Source organism: Enhydra lutris, unplaced genomic scaffold, assembly GCF_002288905.1.
Source record: "Enhydra lutris kenyoni isolate GAN:26980312 unplaced genomic scaffold, ASM228890v2 scaffoldscaffold32, whole genome shotgun sequence".
NCBI classification, from domain to species: Eukaryota; Metazoa; Chordata; class Mammalia; order Carnivora; family Mustelidae; genus Enhydra; species Enhydra lutris.
In genome coordinates, this window is record NW_019154116.1 from 19,798,010 (window position 1) to 19,819,109 (window position 21,100).

Consider the following 21,100-nt stretch of genomic DNA (forward strand, 5'->3'; position numbering starts at 1 on the left):
TTTTACATAGTTAATAGCATCGTATTTTGATATGATCATCGTGAAAATCGCAGGGATTTTTTAGACAATTAAAAAATCTATATATAGCTAGTGCTTCTATGAAAATGCTATTGGGACAGAAAAAAGAGAGAGTGAGAATGGTGGAAATAAAAAAAATTAATTACATATTATTTAAATTTGCTAAAATAACTGATAGAGAAATGGGAAAAAAAAGCACTGATATATTTACAACTGGGGGAGAATAGATTGAAATGTTGCTGAGCTTCGTTTTCATCAGAGGTGAAAGGAAGTCAAAGATGATATATATAAAAATATTTCATCAAATAATACAATATTGCTTACATAATTGCAGCTTAACCTAGATGAACTAAAAAGTAAGTTTAAAGTTGTTTTCTGTAAGGATTAGAGCTATACGTAAGGAAGAATGGAAGAGGTGTCTCACTTTCCTTTTTTTATTTTTTAAATCTATAAACAACACTTTGATGCAAAATATTTTTTTTAAAAATTCAGTAGAAAATGTTCCTGATATTAGGGATTATCAGTTCTGGTGAAAGGTTTCCATATCATGGATCTTCTTTTAACAAATAGAGAAAGAACAAAAGAACAAAAGGTTTTATTGTTTCATTAATTTTACTGTCACATAGATTTTACTGAGTATTGTCTCTGGGAATTTATTCTCCCACTTTTTATTTTTAGCTTGGACATTTTTGAGATTGCTTGTATTTTTAGGCACACGCTTAGATTCTGAAAATCTGTCTGCTTTAAACTTGTCATTATAGTTCTGGTCAAGGATCCAAAATTATTTATCATTTCATTTTATTTCTTAGTTGGTGCAGGATTTATCTCCACTGCAAATTTTATTTCCTTTTGAGGAGAGTAGGCATTATCTGTGTTAATTTTCAGTACCTTCTGAGACTTACACAGGTAAGCAATCACATTCCATTGATTCACATTATCATAAGCCTAAATTATATATTACATATATATGCATATGTATATCAGTTCTCTTCCACAATAATTTGTTGGAAGAGACACACAAACACACACTCACACAAACATAGAGAAGGTGAGTTGTGAATGTGTGTGTAACATACATGCACATACATATATATATATATATTTTTATCCCAGAAACATTAATAAAAGTGTTTTCAAGGTGTCTCATACTTTCCAAAGAGGTCACGATAAAGATCAAGCCCATTCATCAAAATAGTATAGATTTAATTCTCTGTTAAGTAATTCAACAGCTATATTATAAAGATAGATATGTTGTATACACACATAAAATATGCACATTCATGATTATTTTAATTATATGGCAACTTAAGTAATTAATTTGTTCAAGAACTATTTATTCAGCTGGTGGAGCATAAGGAATAACACGGAGGACATTGGGAGATGGAGAGGAGAAGGGAGTTGGAGGAAATCAGAGGGGGAGACAAACCATGAGAGACTGTGGACTCTGAGAAACAGAGGGTTTTGCAGGGGAGGGGGGTAGGGGTGTGGGTGAGTCTGGTGGTGGGTATTATGGAGGACTTGTATAGCATGGAGCACTGGGTGTGGAGCATAAACAATGAATTTTGGAACACTAAAGAAAAAGAAATTTAAAAAAAGAACTATTTATTCAGTGCCCAACATATATAATTTGATAATGCTTTCTCTGGAATTATGTTAATGCTCATAAACCTATTTAGGGAAATTTATTTGGTCTATTTTAAAGTTAATAGACTACATTTCTATTTTTTAAATGTATGAAAGAGCTATTCATTCACATTTCCTAATTCATGTCCAAGAGTAGTGTATTGAACGCAAGTATCCTAGTTTGTCAAACAAACTGAAATTACTTACTTTCACGAGGAAGAGCCTGCAAGGGTGTTTACCATGTAGGGGGAGCAGCGGGAGGGGCATCGGAAAGGAGACAGATTGTTGTGCATACAGTTACAAAAGCAAAGTAGCTCCTGTCACCCATCTCATGTTTCATTTTTCCTTAAAGACATCTATTTGCATGCTCCTTATTTTTTATCTTACAGTTGATGGAGCTTTAATTATGTGGTATGCTTTCCTATCAATTCCAATTTATAGTTGTTTTAAAATCATTCCCAGGTGTCAGATTGAATCATTTGCTTCTCTTTTAATGTTTAGAGCAGATAAATGATTCTTCCTGGTGAGTATGCTCTTAGTTTGGTTATCGACTTAAACACAAAGGCGGAATGCAAGGAGGAGCTGCCATTTCTGTATCACATAGGGGAAGTCACATTTAGAAGTACAACCTAAAAGGTAATATTGCAAAGACTTCCCAAGGACTGGGCAAAAATACACAGTAAGTGCACTTTGAGACCATTATTGACAACCTCACACAACACCTGAATTTTCACTATTAAAGATTTCAAACAATTTCAATGTATTTCTGGTTTTCTAGGATTCAAGTCTAACATTTCAGGTCACTTATTTTACCAAAATTTTGATCAATAGGACCTTTGCACTTGAATATTAAAGACACTGCAGATTTGTGTACTAGAATTAGAAATAATTGATGGCTCAATGTGAGAACCTTTGGAGGAAAGACATAAGACAGGCAAAGTAAGAGCTGTGACAAGGTGACATCCTTAGAAACCACAGAAGAGGTGCCAGGAAACATTAGGAGGGCGAAAAGGGCAAACTCGGGTTTTGAGCTTGGCAACAAAGAGCTGCTGTTTTGTTTTGTTGATAAAAAAGCAGTAAGGTTCAAAGAGATATAATTTATCTTTTTCCTCTGTTCCCTGCCCTTGTTTCTATTCATATTTACATAAGAACTCTCTACATTCCCAGCATTGTGATAAAAAAAGCACCACATATATGAATCAACAAAATAATTTAACATTAGTTTAATTTTTTTATTTGCTTTGTGTGTAATCTTATTGTAACATCTCTATGCTGCATAATAATCTCAAACAACACTTGCTTTAAGAAAAATGACACAATTATGCACGTTTATAAACCATTCCATTGTATAATGTTTAAAAGATGTTTTTTAATGAGCTTAACAGGAAGAAATTAAAAACAAGATAAAGCTCCTTGGAGGAAACTGCACAGTAGTTAAGGAAATTATGCAATGCTAAATGGGCATTTAGGAGAAAGGAGAGGAGAGCAGGAAGTCACACTGGAGACTGACAAAGGAATGAGGCTTTGCAACTGAAGATCCTCACCAGAGGAAAGACGGAAACCTAAATTTGTGAGCGCTGGAGACGTGATCACCAACTTCACTTAGGGCACTGAAGTTAAATTAGAGCAAAACGAGATGCTGGGTGATGTCTTAGTTTCCTGTTCATTGAGGAAAGCCACAGGACAAAGCTTTTAGAGAAGCTGCCATTGATCCCGAAAGGGTAGGAAATCCATCTTGATACATATCTTGGAAATTGTCTCCAAGGTACCTGGCATCCATAGATGCACACAATTGTAATGTATAGAAACAAGAATGTACATAGGACTGGGAGGTTAAGATAACCTTAAATTGGTCATTCATAAACAGATTACATTGTATCAGATACTCCCTCTGTTTGCAATGTGCTTCCCAGAAGGCATAATAAAACTCTGTAACAGCTAAACATATTTGCACAGCTAGTGCGTATCTAAGTATTTATATCTATACCTATTAAGGGGTATTTTTCAGCTTCGCTCTGGAGGATCCAAAGGAACTTTGAATCCCATTTTGCAAAATGCCAGGTAGCTTAGTCTAAGGCAACTTTCCATGGAATAACAGGAGAGTTTCAAGTGAATTTCTGTATACTTTCCATGCACATTATTTCTCTGAAGGATTTATATATCTCAGCACACCAAGAATACTGTGCACTGTCTGCGGCCATACCACCCTGGACACGCCCAATCTCATCTGGAATATTGTGCATTTCCCCAGTTCGGTCACTCTAAACATTGAGCTTAGCTGAGATGAAACATGTCTGTTTTCACTTGAATGTCACGCCTGTACCTCAGATCCGCATTATCTCACTACTCCTAGAGATTTAAAACCTACTGTCTTTCCACAGGCATCGTAATTCAAAATGTTCAAATCAAAATGAAATCACTCTCTCTCTTCAAACAAGTTCTTGTGGTAGAAAGCTAGAAAATAGCTTTTTCCTTTGCTCTCCTCTCTCCCTCAGACCTTTTATCGACCTAATTACTAAGTCCTGTGGCTTGCCCACTTAGATAGATCTCTAATCCCTCCTCTCTCAGCATTGGTTCAGACCCTCATCCACGCTTGCTTCTGTGATCCAAGCAGTGAGCTTAATTGCTGCCAGAATAATTAGCCAAAAGGAAGAACTCTGCCTGGGGCTCTCTCAAAAAAATATTCCTTCGGCTAATATGTATGGCATTTTATTTTTATATCCATCCCTTTTCCTGATGCTAACCCTGCCTTCTCATCTCCCCATCCCCGCTGCTAACCCTGGGGTCCAGCCACACCAAATTGTACTCATTTTCCTGATACGACCTTTTTTCTTCTTGTCCTTCCTAACGAAAATGCCCTCCCCTCAATGCCCCTTGTTTTCCCATCTAGAAAACTCCTAAATAACTGTCTCTTTCCTGATCCACTTACATCTAAAGAGTTCATCATTTTATGATTTAGACTTGAATTGGCAATTATAGCATGAATCTTACTGCATCGTTCCCCAATAATATGTGTGCACATAACATATACATATGAACACATACTTGTGTATATATATACTTATACTCATGCATATGTATATACACATAATCTATGTCTACCACGAAAGCAAGAAGAGAAGTGAAGAAGACAATGGGTGTGAGAGAAACTACAAGGTAACAAACAAGGGGGTATATGTATGTATGTGTGTGTGAGAGAGAGAGAAGGGAAAGAGAGAGTTTGTGTCTATACAACCTTTCAATATACAAACAATTTATGGATGTATCCTGTATCTCGTATCCCTCTTTATTCATTTATTAATATTTCCTAGCATAGTTCCTGCCCACACTAGAGAGCTTCAGTTGGTGTTTTATAAATCAAGGAATGCTTTTATAACATAATTTCTTTGTAATCTTATAAACTATAGATATTAGGACCATGGGGAAGAATCCTACAAATATTTTGGTGGTCCCAGTAAAAATCACAGGTATATCTAACCAATATAAATTACAAAACAATATAAATTATGTATCTTTTGAATATAAAGATATTCAATTTTTTCTAGACAATAAAAAAGGGAAAAAGAAGCATTTTCAATTTCATTCCTTCTTTCTCATGCTAGAGCATCTTCCTCGGGACATACCTGACTCTTGCTCTAGTTGAAGTGCGCTTGATAATTTTAAAATATGCAGATCAGCCCGAGGCCTACATTACCTTGGAATCCCCAGTGGAGGAGAGGTTGACTCTATTTACAAAGCGAAAATCAGCACTTATTAAATCAAATCTCTCTTGTACGAGGCAGGGATTATGGTAGTCTCACAGCTCACTGAATGTACGGGCCTTAAATCCCTATGTATATCATATAGACGTTTCCTTGAAAGACCTTGTCTCATGCAAACTTGTTTATTTATCTGTCCAAGGAGTAGAAGGATCCCAGCAAAAAGTCAGTCATGTGTGGTCCCTGAGTATTGCAAATGCACCAATCAATAAAGGTTTCATTTCCCTGTTTGTGTAAAATGCATAGACATTTTAAGAATTTAGTATACCCTATCTAAAGTTGTCTGTATAATCTATATATAAGTAGTGAATCATGGAATTAATGAAAAGCAAAATGCTCCAGGGAAGATAAAGAGAATCTTTGATGTACCAACTTCTTTCTTGGTGTAGTGGTTTTTGAACCAAAGAAGCTTGATCCCCAATCTAACTTTTATTTCCCAGTTGTAGAACTTTGAACAAGTAACTTAAGTTGACATGTTTCTGTTTTTTTTTTTTTTTTAACTAATAAAATGGCATGGGCAATTATATTGTTATTATAATTACAAAAATGGGCAGTTTTAGTGAATTAATATTTGTATTATATTTTATAGTGTTTAGTAAATGCTGTAATACTGTTTCTATTACTATTATTTTTACAACGCTGCTTTATTTTATTTAAATTTAGGCAAACCAGATAACCCATATTTATGTAATTTAATATGCTAAATAAGGTTAGTGGCTAATCTAGGTCATTCAGATAAAACACGCAAATATACATATGAAATCTTTTTGTAGACTCTGAGTGATTCTGGAATTGTTTACTATTCCTTCTAAATTGGGTATAGTTATGTATAATCTTTAGATGCACTTTGATGGGAATATAAAGAGATAGTATTAAAATAGTCAGAAAATTAGAGTCTCATTAAGTTTATTTGCACACCCAAAGTGTCCCATTACCTATAATTTATCTTCATAGAAACTGTCCTATAAAGGGGAAAATCTGTGTTAATTTTCAGAACTAATAACCTAATAAAGGACTGACTTTTGTTACTCTTCTTAATAATTCATGGCAAAAATATCATAGACAGCAATGAATTCACTTGGGATAGCTCTGAAAATTATGTAATAAATATTATGTCAAATTCTCATATATTTGATGATTATCTGCATACATAATGTCCTAAAACTTATCTTAAGAGAGTCAATGATAAATAAACACAAATAAAACTATCACTCAGTTTGCTTGCATTTTAATAAATCTCCCCCCCCATAAAGTCTCAGCTTAGCTGACATTACATAAATATACAGCTACTGCTCCCTCACTCCCACCTGTCCACCTACGTTTGGTGCAAACATGTCTGTGACTCAATACTGAGTGGAAGAGGGGCATGTTTCTATGACAGTTGGTTTTCTCAGGAGCCCATACCCACAGTTAAGATGATGAGAAAATAATCTACTCTCTCTGTCTTTTGTTTGTGACAGGATGTGTGGGAAATCATCTAAATGTGAGTAAAGCGCTGTGGTCTTGAACTAGGCCCTTCAGCCGGCTCATTTGTGGTTTGGAGCTCCTTGCTGGGTATCAGATATTTAGCTTCCTTCCTTATTCTTGAATCCCAATAAAATATCGCCCATCAAAAAACTAGAGCCAAGACCTAGGTACCCACTTGCAGGACAGGACCCTGGCCATCTGCGTAAGTGCTTTTGTAAATACTTTTTCTCTAAGCCTGGATCTTCCTTCTTGATGTCTCTTTCGTTGTTTTTAATGGATTTGAGAGTCTTATCTGACAGCATTCTCTGCTCTGTTAAGGCGAAGTTAGCGGGATCAGCCTGGCCTCTGCAGATCAGATATTCCTTAATCACTTACTCTGGTGGGGATGAAAGTCAGTTATCATAACATTTTCCAAGAGATGCTTAAAGAAAACAAAACAAAACAAAACAGGGCACCTGGGTGGCTCAATCAGTTAAGTGTCCAACTCTTGGTTGCAGCTGTAGTCATGATGGGATCATGATCTCAGGGTCATGAGATCCTGCCTCCCCAGCACCAGGTCAGGTTCTGTCCTCACGGGGGAGTCTACAGAGATTCTGTCTCCCTCTCCCTCTGCTCCTCTTCCTGCTCGTTCTCTCTTTCTCTCTCTAATATATAAATAAATCTTTAAAAGACAAAAAAGCCATTGGACACAAATCTCGTCCCAGTTGTTTTTCCAAGCCCAATGGTGATCAAGTTTCAGCAACTTAAATCTTTTCCTAGACCTGTTCCATGAAGCCTATTTTTTCCCATTTTAGGGGAAGAAGAAAGGAGATGGGACGAAAGGCACTCAACTATTCAAGCAGGATACCGGGAGCTCAGATTGCAGGTGAGGAAGTGTGACATTCTCTGTGTTAGCACGATGACACAGCAACACTCAAGGATAACTGAACATTTGACTGGTTGACGAGTGGGAAAAGGTGCTCTGGAGTCCACATTCATGCAAGTATTTATTTGTTCTTGTGAGGCAAGCACATTCGTTTTGTTGTGGCCAGTGAGGTTATAGGTCTCTCCAGGCTTAAGGTGTTTCTATTTAATCTTTGGCCACAAAAGAACAGCAGCACAGCAGCAGAGACAGGAAAATAGTAAGATCAGAAATATTAGATATACTCCTGGAGAAGGAAAAGGGAAGGGGAGGAAATCCATTTTTATCAAGAACCTATTATATATTGCCTTTACTACCGAAGACGTTTTACATATGTGACCTTATTTCTTAACTGCGACACTCTCAGTATTGTACAGACCTAAGGTCTAGAAAAGCCAAATTACCTAATTTTATGCATTTTTAGTTTCTGAAATTATGCAGGACACCTTAGACAAGCCCCCCCAACATAATCCCCCCTAAAAGAGTACACCTGCCATTCTCTAGCCCCTTAACTGCTTTATGTTCCTCACAGCACTTACCACACCACCAGCCCTCACATTATATTCATGTCCTTATCACTTTATTGACTAAACCTTCAACCAGGAGCTCAGGTCTCTTGTTTACCACTGTAGCCTAATTCCCGCTCAGGGGCTGGCGGAAAGGAGGCATTCAGAAATTACCTACTAAGCCACCCTTAATTCAAGATTTTTTTCTAACTACTACAATATATGCTTTTTCTATCTTATTTTCTTATTCATCTTAGCTTCTTAAAGTATAGGCGTTATTTCTTCAATCCTTTTTCCTGCTTTTCTTTTATTCCTCAACTTAATATCCTCCAGTTTCTTCCAAATAATTGCAACTAAAACCAATTGGGAAAGATTATCCATGATTACTCCCATTATGTAAATTCCAATAGCTGCTATCCTGTGCTCATTTACTTGGACTTCTTGGAAACAACTGTCACTTTTGTCCTTCCCATTCTATTTTTCTGTGGCCTTTTTAGCATTAAGTTACAAAATATATAAAAATAAAAAATACAGAAAAGCAAACATTAAAACCATCTACTATTTCATCACCAAAAAATCTCCACAACCACGTTGAAGCATTTATCTTTTTTTTTTCTCCTGAACAGAATATGCACTTTCATAAATCGGAAATGTGCTGATTTTCAACTTTGTGAATTCTTCTTGTCCTCTCTTTATGGCATTCAGTAGTTTTAAGTAGTTGTTTTAAGAAAATAATTAAATCAAAAGGTAAGTTCTCCAAGGGCTCCTGGGTGGCTCAGCCAGTTAAGCATCTGATTCTTGGTTTAGGCCTAGGTCATAATCTTGGGGTCCTGGGATCGAGCCTCACATTGGGCTCTACAGTCAATGTTGAGTCTGCTTGAGGTTCTTTCTTTTCCTCTGCTCCTCCCCTTGCCTGTGCTCTCTCTCTCTCTCCCTCTCTAAAATAAACAAACCTTTTAATAAAAGAGAAGTAAAAAAAAGCTCTCCAGAAAAGCTTCCACTGTAAATGATGCACTCAGACCCTCGCCCCTCTATTTGGATAAGTGCTGCTCTTGTGTTCACCTGTTGCATTGTCTGCAAGCTTCCTTTATCACACATGATTTTCTATTGAAATATTCTCTCTCCTGTTAGACAATAAGCCACTCATAATCAGGAATCAAGACATTAATCTTGATGTGCTTAGGTGCAAACACAGTGCTTACCAGTGGAAGGTAAGCAATAGATTTTTGTTCTTTACTTACTGTTTTAAAAATAAATTATGTCACTTGAAGTAACCCAGGACTATGAAACAATGTCAACAGAGGTATTTTTTTGAGAGTGAAAAATACAAGTTAGTATCTAAAATGAAACTGCAGAAAATGCTTTTGGGACTTCAGTTTTCAGGTGCTCTCTAAGCTTCTAATGCTTTGTTTCTCTTTTGGAATCATACTAAAGGTGGGTGCCCATGTTATATTAATGTTCACCTGTCCACACACCTCTAAAAGCACAAAACCGTGATGATAACTTACATCAGGCAGTCCTGACCTAAGTTTGTTAATACCAATAAAAATTTACTATTGTCAAAGTCCCTGTGAGTATAGAGCTCTTCGGTCTAACCTCCCACCAACCTCCTGTTGTTTGGAGGTTCAGCCACAACGTCTTTAGTTCTTGACATTCATCCCTCAATTTCTAATCTTAGCATTTCTCACATGCCATTACCTCTGCTTGGTGGATTTTCCCATCTCTTTCTATGGCTGGGTCTATTTCATCTTGCCATGTTTGGATAAAATATTACCTCTTGAACAAAACCTTCCCTTTTTCTTCCCTTGGCACACACAGTTTCGTCTTTTTATCCATGACTGAGCCAAGACCTTCTATGTACATATTGTCTTTACTTATGTCTGATCTGCCTCCCCTACTGTAATGAAAGGTCATAGTGACAAAAACCAGGACTTTCTTTCTTTTTTTTTTTTTTTTTTTTTTTTTACAAAATTCATATATCTCATTTCTATAGTAGTGTTTGGTACAAGCATGTTTTTAAAAAATATTTTTAGGTAAATGAATTCATGATTTCACTTGAACAGATCCTCATATAACATATCAAAGTTTCCCAATCACAGCACTATTGACATTTTGGGCCAAGTTATTCTTTCTCATGTGAATTGTAAGGATGTTTAGTAGCATTCCTATCTTCTACCCAGTAGATTCTAGGAGTAGCCACTAGTTGAGACAAGCAAAAATGTCTCAAGACATTGCTAAATGTTCTCTGGGTGGCAAAATTGTCCCTGACTGAGAATGACTGCTACAGATCCAGACAATAAAATAAGGTCAACAACGAGGCAAGACATCTGAGTTTCCACCTCTAGCTGTTGTTCCAAATGACTGAGATTTTTATCTTCCACAGATGAGCATTCTGGGAAATGTTGAGTTTGGATCAGCCAATCTACATGGAAACTTAAGTTCTGAGGCTACTTTTATAATATTGACTAACAATAGTAATAGAGCAGCACTTGCACAAATCAACACTACTGAACCCATAAACACGCTAGTGCCAGCCACTGAGCCAAGTGCTTCATGGATGTCAAATGATTTAGTCTTACACTGTTCCATGGAGTGTGCACTGCTATCCAGGTTTACTGAATGGCATTGAAAAACAGAGGGTTCAACTGAACTGACCAATGGGAGAAAGCTACTAAGTGAAGAGGACAGCACTGGGACTCATGCAGAATGACCCCACAGTCTGCTCTGTCAAGGTCCTATTATATGGCAGCCACTGGTCAAGCTACTCATCCTCGTGCAGCTATTGACAGGAAATGGGGTTAGTCTGAGCTGAGACTTGATCCAACTAGAAAATACTCGATGTCAGTGGGTATTTCAAAGAATTACAGGGATAAATGATTATTAAAATATCCAAAAAAGTTTCATATTGATATGTAGAAAGGACAATATTGCTAAAGAAAATATATGGTTAAAATACATATCTTCTGCTTCTTTTAACTTTTTTATATGGCTGATAAAAAAATAATAATTACATACGTGGCATGCACTTTTTTGGTTTACATTGTATTTCTATTAGGCAGCACTGGTTTGTTGTCCTTATCATTTCCACTCTGAATCTCCTTCACTTTTTCCATACATTGGGTATAATAATAATAATAATAACAAGGAGTCTATATAGTTTAGTACTGAGTTCTCAATGGTATCCTGCATATGGTCTTCATAAACTGTGGAACTCTCTCCAAACATTGGTTTTTTAATAAAATGATTAGAAATTAAAAACTAGTTCTCTGGATGTTAGACTATCAAGTAACATTCTAATTGTGATGACTGAGTGTTCCCAATAGTAAGGTATGGATGCAAATATTCATAGCAGAAAAGATAATTGAGAAAATAAAAATCCACAAACTATGTTTCTGTCTATAATTAAAAAATAATGAGACAAGATACAAGGTACTCTAAAATCCCTCTAAATGTACCATACTGTACATCTGGAGTTGGACATGGATTTCAACCCACCTCTTTCATTACTTATAGTTTTGCCTTAACATCTACAACCTTGGTTTCCTCATTTCTAAAATGGAGATCATAACACTGAGCTGAATGAGTTATTGGGATTAAATACAATAGGTCAATAAACAACTTGGTACAATGTCTCCCAAAAAATGTTATTCAGAAAATAGGTTATGTTGCTGTTTCCTTTTATTTTCATCATTATATTACTATTATTATTACCAGAGCTACGACTATTATAATTATGTCAGGGCTTGTGTAATGTTCCTATCAGCTATCAATCATAAATTTTGAGTTCACAAAAGTAAACGAAATAATTATGAAATGAATTAATAAAAGTATTGTAGTATATGAAATAATATATAATTAATTTTCATTGGACATTATTACTTTTCAGATATCTAATCTTTGCTTTTAATTAGAGTTATTAATTTGCTTAACTGGATGAGTCATTTTTAAATAAACTGCATTTTTTTCCTGAGCATTTAAAATATAATACTGCTCTTAATGGTCATTTATTATTGACAAAGTACTTTTTTGAGAAATACCTTTGATTATTGTGAATAATGAGATTAATTGGTTATGGTTCATTCTCCTGGTAATAAGTTCATGCTAAGAGGTGGTCAGAAATATACACACAATGTGAAATTTGAATTTTAATGCAACTAAGCATGAGATTTATTAGTCTTGAGATTAATCCTGGTCTTGAGATGTATTCTAAAAGAACTATTAAGGATTATTATTGGCTTTCTTTTCCCTGCCCACGCTACAGGTAATCTGGAGCTGTAATCTGGTTATTTGAAAAGAGCATAAATGAATGCTCTTTTCTCTGTGTTTTGGGGCCAACCACCATAATAGCAGACCTAATGGACATATAACTTAATATCTAACAAAAGGATCATCACAAATAATAAGCAAAAAATTAGTGTGCTCAAAAACATTCCATATGAATTTTATAATTTATCTACACACATGATTTTAAACAATTCAATTGAAATTATCACTATTATTAATAATCAAAGTTAGATAAAAATAGCATAAAAGAGAGGTAAAATGCTTTTAAACAGTCAAAATAACCCTAATTTCTTCTGCTTTGTAGTCTTTAGTATAAAAATATAAATATCACAAAAAAGCTATATTTTAGTATGTATCACAAAAGTAAGCTAAAACCAAACTAAAATTGAAGGGTCTATTTAGAAGTTAATACACAGCAAATGTTTAAACTTAAGGACTTATAACCTACTACAGCCTTTATATTATGCTACATTTCTAACAACATAAAATTCTACCCTGAAGTGTAGGATCTTTCAGGTTAGTAGGAAATTGTCTGATTCTCGGGAATGAGAGATCCTCTACTCCCAAGTATCTGAGATCCAACATCACCCTCTCTGGTTGCATATCTACCAAATCTGTATAAAAAGGGAGAATAAATACATATATTATATGGTCAGAAGCTAATGGTTCTTAACTATTGTTGATCTACTTTGAGAATTTGAAGGGTTCATTTTATAACAAAAATAGATCTAAATAGAAAATAGTAACACTGAATAGATTCAGTGTTTTATAACTAAATATGTCAGGAATACAAAATGTTTCAATATTAAAAAAAAAAATGTCTTAGTATCATTACCATTCCAAACACAGAAATAGTAACTTCAAGTCTGACCCACTGATATTAAATACAAGTCTGATTAGTTTGTTAAATTCTGGCTTATATTGCCATTTTTGGCTGAGTCCTCATATTACGACAAATTAGACATTTTATTGAAAAATTTTACCCTCAGGTTAGAATCTTATTAAATTCTAAGTAGAAATAAACACATTCATAGTAGAAGTATGGCTTTGTTTAAAAAAAAACAACACATTATTTCCTTTTACTAGCTAGAAGAAATAGTTCTTGGATTACAGTCATAGATGCAGGTTTTGTGATCACAGATCCCCTGTTTCCAAATGAAATATGTTGGAAATGTTTAATTTTTATATTTTAGTAACAGTGAATTCTTCAGCATATATACTTTTCCTTCACATTTGTAGCCCATTTTCAATGCTTTTAAAATTAAATGATTGACAATTTCTTTTTATTTTCTCTTCTCTGTTCAAAGCTTTTGCCCTGTGGAAAGACCATGAAAGGCAGCTTACTCTGGGGGAAGCGAGGCGGGTTGTCATTTACATCTGTCAGCGTGATGTTCACCGTGGTAGTCCCTGATAAGCCTCCCATCTGGCCGCCCATATCTTTGGCCTGGATTACCACTTGATATTGTTCCCTGTTTTCTCTGTTCATGTTTGGTAAAGCAGTCCTGATGATACCTTGAAGAAAATATAAAAAACTTTTGTTATCATCATTAAAATCTCAGCTAGTAGCTAAGACCACAAAATTTCTATCTAGTGATTTTTGAAAGACAAAGTATATTTTTTTGCTATTAATTTTAATTGTCTAGAAATTGCAAAAGTGGTTCAATGTAAATATTTTACCCTTTGTGTGTGTGTTTTGTATCACCTGAAGAGGGCCATAAGTGCTATATAGTGACCTAAACCCATAGATTAAAAAACATAAAAACAGATATATTTCCATCACCTCAATCATTCAACTTCGAATTCTTAAATCTTTAACTGTGGCATCATCACTCTTCTGGAAGTATTACAGTTAATGTTTTGTTCTTATTTTCCCACCTTTTTTCTACTTATAAAGATCATAAAGATTTAAATTAACAAACACTGATTCATGACTCCTGACCTGTTTCAGGCTCCACAGAGAAATATGGCTGCCCTTGAAGGATGCTGTAAATGACTCTGGCACTGTTTCCGTAGGAAGGGTCATCGGCATCTGTAGCTGTGACTTGCACCACAGAAGTACCTGAAGTATCCAAACTCAGCTTAGTTCTGCACAGTACCAGAAGGAGGAGCAAAAGCACTGGTTTTCATGGAAGACTGGAATGATTTTGGCTTTAATAATGACCTCTTAAAGAAATATTTATGTATAATTGACATGAAAATCATGTTTATACTGTTATTACAGGAAAACTGTGAATTCAGCTACAGAGTTAGCCAACAGGTATATTTTCATGCATGCATAGATAATGCTACAATATATCAGATTATAATAAATGCAGTTACTTTACAAATGCTAAGTTTTGATATTTAAATTCATTTTCACATAATAGATTTGTTTAGTGTAAAGGGCATATCTGATCACAAGGGAGTAGGTGTGCTCCTCTTTCCTCCTCTCCACTAATTAACTATAAAAATAATTAACATCTGCTCTAGAATACAGTTTTATGAATAGATTAAATTCTAAATTTAGAAACAATCCAAGATGATCCCAAGTTCCATGAACTATTAAAAGCTATTTAATAAAGTTCAAGGAATATAAAAGGGCTTTACAATAAAGCAATTGCCAAAGTCCTTGGGATTTAGTGAAGTAAATATTAAATAATAATCCCAGAACAATGCTTTTGAGAAATGCAGAGTTGAAAATGTGCTGCTACAACTGTTTAAAGAAAAGTATCAGAATTATTTCATCGGTTTATATGACCTCTCCCACGTTTGAGAAATAAATCTATTCTACTAAGTCTAAATATACATCTCTAAAAAATGTTATCATTGTTTCCTGATATTTACTCTTTTTGTCAATCTCTATTTAATAAAAAAAAAAAAAGCAGTCTGAACTTTTTTTGCTTACAAATACAACTTTCATTTATTTCCAATAAAAAAGAAAATTCCATTATCTTGAACGTTATACTTACAGGTTTTTCACGCCTTCTGTTTTACAGATTCTACAACCTAATTTTTTAAATTCTGTATCAGTATGTGATTATGGAATTTCAATTGGGTTATTTGAATAACAGATTTATATCAGCAAAGTTTTAGATATAACGATTATAATTAAAAGATGTTTCAAAATACTTAATATGAAAGAATCAGATAATCTAATCAATTCCACCTTTTGTATTATCTAGATAACAAATTCTTTAGATAAATTATAACTAGGCTGTGGATGCAAAGACTCTACAACTATAGTGTTCTGAATGTTTGTATTTGAAGTCAGATTTTTATACAGCTTCTATACACATCTGTGTGACAAAGATATATTTCCATAGTTTTTTTACTGAAGTTCAATGATATTTTCTTGGGTTTTTGAGGGAAATATCTACTTATTTGTAAAGACTTAGAAGTCCATAGCATGTAAGAAATTATTAATCTTTTTTTCTGACTCATTTTCTACATGAGGAAATTAAGTAAGTACTTTTGGAGGGGATCAAAGAAAATGTCAATTGACTGATTATAGTATTTTAACAATTTCTTGATAATCATTTTTTATACTTTTGGGATACCATGATAAATTTTATAAATGAACTTACCCACAACGGACATTTCTGGAACACTAGCTGTATAAATTTCTTCTGGGAACGTAGGCTCATTGTCATTGATATCATGGATTTTGATCACAAACTCAGACTCTGGTTCTACTGGTCTCAAAGTTCTTCTGTTAATAGCTTGTGCACGCAGAGTATAAAAGGCCTTTTCTTCCCTATCAATTCTTCTTGTGGCATGAATGTCACCTGTTTTTTCATCAATAATAAAAAGAGTACCTGCTCCATCTCCAGATAAAATATATTTGAGTGATCCATCTCCTTTATCTTGGTCTGAATGAAGCTAGGGGAGATAAAAAAGAGCACATCCATGATAATGTCTAAAGGTACATAATGCTGAAAGAATTCAAAGTCTCTCGTGTCCCATCACTGAATAATGGGGTCAGTTATCTTAGTTCCTGAAATGAGAGTTGAATAAGTACGAACACACTCATCCATATATCTTAAACAATGAGACTAGCATCTCACATATCAGTATGATTTTTACTCTAAATGGGAAAAAGTAATAAAAATAAACACAGTTCCCTTCTTTGCTTTGCTTGGTAAATAACCATTTTCATAGGCAATTAACTCCTGACAAAGATGTATGTCATCAGTCTTGACATGCCTGTGTAAACATTACTTCTCTCATCTCTTTCAGTGAGTGAAAAATTCTTTTACTTTCATATTTTGAGGAAATTCTTATAAACTTGTTATTGCATTTCCATTGGAGAATCAGTGATGTCTTAACTGTAAGACAGGCAAAGTTGTAAGAGACATAGCTCCTATGTTAGAAACACTATGTATTAATTTTTGGTTCACACGGGCACACACACACCACAAAAATGATGGCCCCACAGATATATCTGGGACTCGGGGAAAGAGTACAAACAGATGTCTATATTTTAAAATTATAAATCAAGTTAATAAATTCTACAACAAAATGTGCTCTATATAGGCTCCTATTTACCTTATGAAGTCTATCTTCTTAATAACCTTAAGCAAGTTTTGTACAGGAAAAAGGAAATACAAAGCATGTTGGTTTCTTGCCCTTTGCCTATGCCCACAACACTAATCTTCAGGAATTCACTCGTCATGTCGAAGAGTTTTGCAAGCATTCATGTGGACACCTCAGCCCAGTGTGTCACCCATCCAGGGCAAATGCTACCCAGGATTCCATGTTTTCACGGGCAAATTCTATCTATGTTGTATTTTAACAGATGTTCACTAGGCCTGCCCCCAGGATTAAGGATGTATATAACAGTGGGTATGTCTGGCCTTTGGGCAACTGACGTGTAGAAGAGAGCCTCCTTGGACCTAAAAGTAAGCTCAAGGATGTCTGGGCAGGGAATAATGGGTCCCAATTATCTTGAGTATGATCTGGAAATTGATGTGTAGATTCCAGATATGAATATCCCCTGCGCTCCATGGAATTCTTACCCTGAACAGTGGGGCTTAGGGGTTGGAGTGACAGAGCACGGCTTTGTAAAATACAAAGATTGTAAGTTTTTCTTTAATTGTACCATCCAACCAATAAACATTTTCTATGTTGGGATCATAGTTTAATTATTTGCAATAAGAGATTATGTCTTTAAAATTTGGGGTTTTTTATCAGATAAGAAATATGAAAACAATGTGTAGATTTTCTAAACTTCTGTAAGGCATTTATTATAAGTTAGACATCAATGAAAACTTTTTTTAAAGAATTCATGTAAAATGTAGTCATAAATCAGAATGGGCACACTGATGCATAATTAAAAATTAAAAATTGAAGACAATATCCTTCAATTATACAAAAAAATACAGAATTAGATATTCATCTAAATAAGGTTTGGTGTTTTGCTTTAGATTATTTTTATCAACAGACATTTTCATCTAATTGCATATAGAAATTTAAACTGATTACTTTCTATTTAATACAGAATTTTACTTCTTTATTTAAAATTTCTTTTTCTTTTTTGAAGCATATGTCAGTGAACTTGGCTGTGGAAACATTTTTACATGAACATGAAACTGTTTAAAATAAATACATGTTAGAAACACACACCTATGACTAAGATGTTGTATTACTGGTTATTGTTGGGTCTATAAAAGCAGTCTACTCTTTAGTTAATGGTTTTTTAATACTTAGCATGAAGCCATCCAATTTGGGTCAAACTCAATTTTTCTGATTTCTGGACAAATAACTCATTATTAAGATATAATGAGGGGCAAAAAAAAACCCCACTGGATATGTTCTTTAAAGAAAAAGAGAAGTCAGATAACAAGTAGCTTTTTACTGCATTTTTAGCTATTCATAAACAACAAGATAAGGTTGAGAAACTCCAGAACTCTCTGCTTTTAGCTTAAAAGTGCTCAGAAGAAACATATGACTGTGTTGTCCAGGGAACCACTTTAAAAAAGTCACAAGATTGATGCTTTTTAGTTATTGAAAATACACATAGTTGCCAGGAAACTTTCCATTTACATGAATGTGCAACCGTGGCAATTTTCCAAATGGCAAATATAAGCACTGCATATTTCTTATTCTGTCTGGGAATCAAAACAATTCAAGAAAAGATTATTGATATTATCAATCATTTGATCAGATAACTGTGGTTTGTAGTAAACAGTTATGACTTTTATTGTCTATTCATTCAACAATTTTAATTGAGAAATGTGTGTTTATTCTCATAAGAATCAAGTACTTCTAAAAGTAAATCAACAATTCCATTCCTCTGCTATGGAAAATTCAAGTGCTGTGTGTAATAGAAACTCACAGGACATCTCTAAAGCTAGCTCACAGCAGAATGTGCAGCTTTCCTACAGTACATAGCACTTAAACTACCAGATAAAGAATATGTAGAGGTTTAAACTTGGGAAATTTTTGGCATTTTACAAATCATACAGACCACTAGATGAATACGGAATGTAGATTTGGAGTGGGGAAGGATACAGAGAAAGATGGGAATCATGAAGACCAGTTCTGCTATTCTAAACAGTTAGACATGCAAATAAAAAAATCGCTAGAATGGTGAGATCTAATTATTATAAAGTTCAGTTTTGAAATATAAATCACAGCAGGATTTTTACCTTCACTTATACACAGCAAGAGAACCTTGCATCGTGTAATTGTGGAAGTTTCTGTGAGATTAGAAAGTTGCACATGGGGGAACGAAATCAGAGAGATGAGGGTTAAAATCTGGGCTGTGGGGAACCAGAAATGAGTCTGAAGGAGGGTCACGTGTTATGATGAGTGCTAGGTGTTATAGGCCAACTAAGAAATGAAAGGATTTCTACTTCCTTATAATTAAGGGAAACAAATGAGACCTACACGTTTATAAGCTTTGGTCTTGAAAATGAGTGCTGGGTGTTATATGCAAAGAATCATGGAGCACTACATCGAAAACTAAAACTGTATAGTGACTAACATAACATAATAAAAAAAAAAGGGAAAAAAAACCACCTGTATAATGCATTTTTCTTAAACCATTAGAGCTTGTGTAAAATTTAAAACAAAACAAAACAAACATGTCTTCCTTTCTCACAGAGCACTAATACTAGAATAAGGGACCCAAATGACCACATTTGGGGGCTTACCATTGGCCTGTGTTTATTAAAATATTATTTAAATAAACATGTTTGGGAACTGGACAGGTAAAGAAACCGCAACAGATATTTACTATGAGGCAGAGAGATGTATTTCTAGACCCCCAAGACCTGGGGAGTTGAAACTGTGATTGAAACCGTCCCAAGACAAGAGCTAACTCATAGCAGGTATGCTGATGGTACTGATTTCTTAACAGTTACAGAACAAGACCGCTGGACAAAATTCTTGAATTATATTCTCCAGCTTAAGTGTTCTCTCTTCTCTTTAACTTGCTCTTTATTATTTTAATTATCTCTTCTTTTGTATATTTTTCCCACCCTTACCCTGGTACAATGTCTCTGCTCCTCATTCCTTATATGCATGATAAAATTTTATTTCACTTCTGACTCATTTACTAAGTAAGCAAATATCAGACCAGGGTTAGTTAGTCCTTCTAATAATAGCTTTCTCATTACTCTTCTCTCTCTTTTTAAATTTGGGTGTTAGGTACCAATACTTGGATTTATTAATCCTTAATTGAACAAAACCAGTTGTTTATGTTACCGAGAAATACGATTATGGATCATGTGCCAAGTATCTTACAGCATCCACTTTGAAATAACTTTTGTATTGATTTGACCTTGTGCTATTTTATTATGTGAGACATTAAGTTTTCTTTAAACAGAGAAAAAAATGTCAGAATATTGTGGCTTTAGTTCCTCAGTAACACCTGTTCTCCAGTGTGAAACATTTGTGCCACAAATCTTTAAGAAGAATTTTATGTTAATACTGACCTTTTCTTTCCTTGAGGAAAGCCTATTAAAAATTCACAACCTGCTGTGTTCCTTGTAAATTCACAAGCAGATAAAGGACATGGCAAGATACATGACAATTAATGAAAATAGAACAACTTGGTCCTGTGCTGCACATTTAAAAGTCATTTTCCTATTATTTAACTTTTCTATTTAGATGTGGTTAATTATATAACCCATTTGCTTGTAGTGAGTAGCTTGCTTAATAATTAAAACTAAATAACCCATTGATTTTAAAGAAATGCTTGAACCACAAATTACTTAATGAAAGCCTGTTAATTTTGAGTGTGACAAATTTCTGATAAATTTACATTTCATGTAAAGTGTCATCTTAAGATATTTGTCCAAAACAAAGTTTGTAACCTAATTGAGGTCTCACAGCTTATCTAGTTTAAGGCCATCTTTTTTTTTTTTTTTTTTTTAAGATGAAAAAACCGAGATATGATCAGTTTTGGTTTTTTGTTTGTTTTATGACACAGAAGTTAAATTAAAATTATACCTCAGGACAGCTGTTATGTTGGTAGAATCTTTATCTCTCAAAATTAGTTTTTTTTTTTTTTTTTTTCAGTTCCTCACATTAAGAAATATTATCTAAAAAAAAAATCAAAG

The 21,100-nt window shown here is 34.3% G+C and overlaps 1 protein-coding gene across 2 annotated transcripts in view; it reads right to left on the bottom strand.

Annotated features, from left to right (window-relative positions):
- Window positions 1–21,100, bottom strand: part of LOC111153435 (cadherin-10) — a 171,434-nt gene that overhangs the window by 37,736 nt on the left and 112,598 nt on the right. For both annotated transcript variants that reach the window (XM_022512451.1, XM_022512450.1), the window contains 3 exons: window positions 16,121–16,415; window positions 14,497–14,616; window positions 13,902–14,069 (listed from right to left, as the gene is read on the bottom strand). In XM_022512451.1, the coding sequence (XP_022368159.1) occupies window positions 13,902–14,069; window positions 14,497–14,616; window positions 16,121–16,415 (583 nt within the window). The remainder of the gene's footprint in view (window positions 1–13,901; window positions 14,070–14,496; window positions 14,617–16,120; window positions 16,416–21,100) is intronic.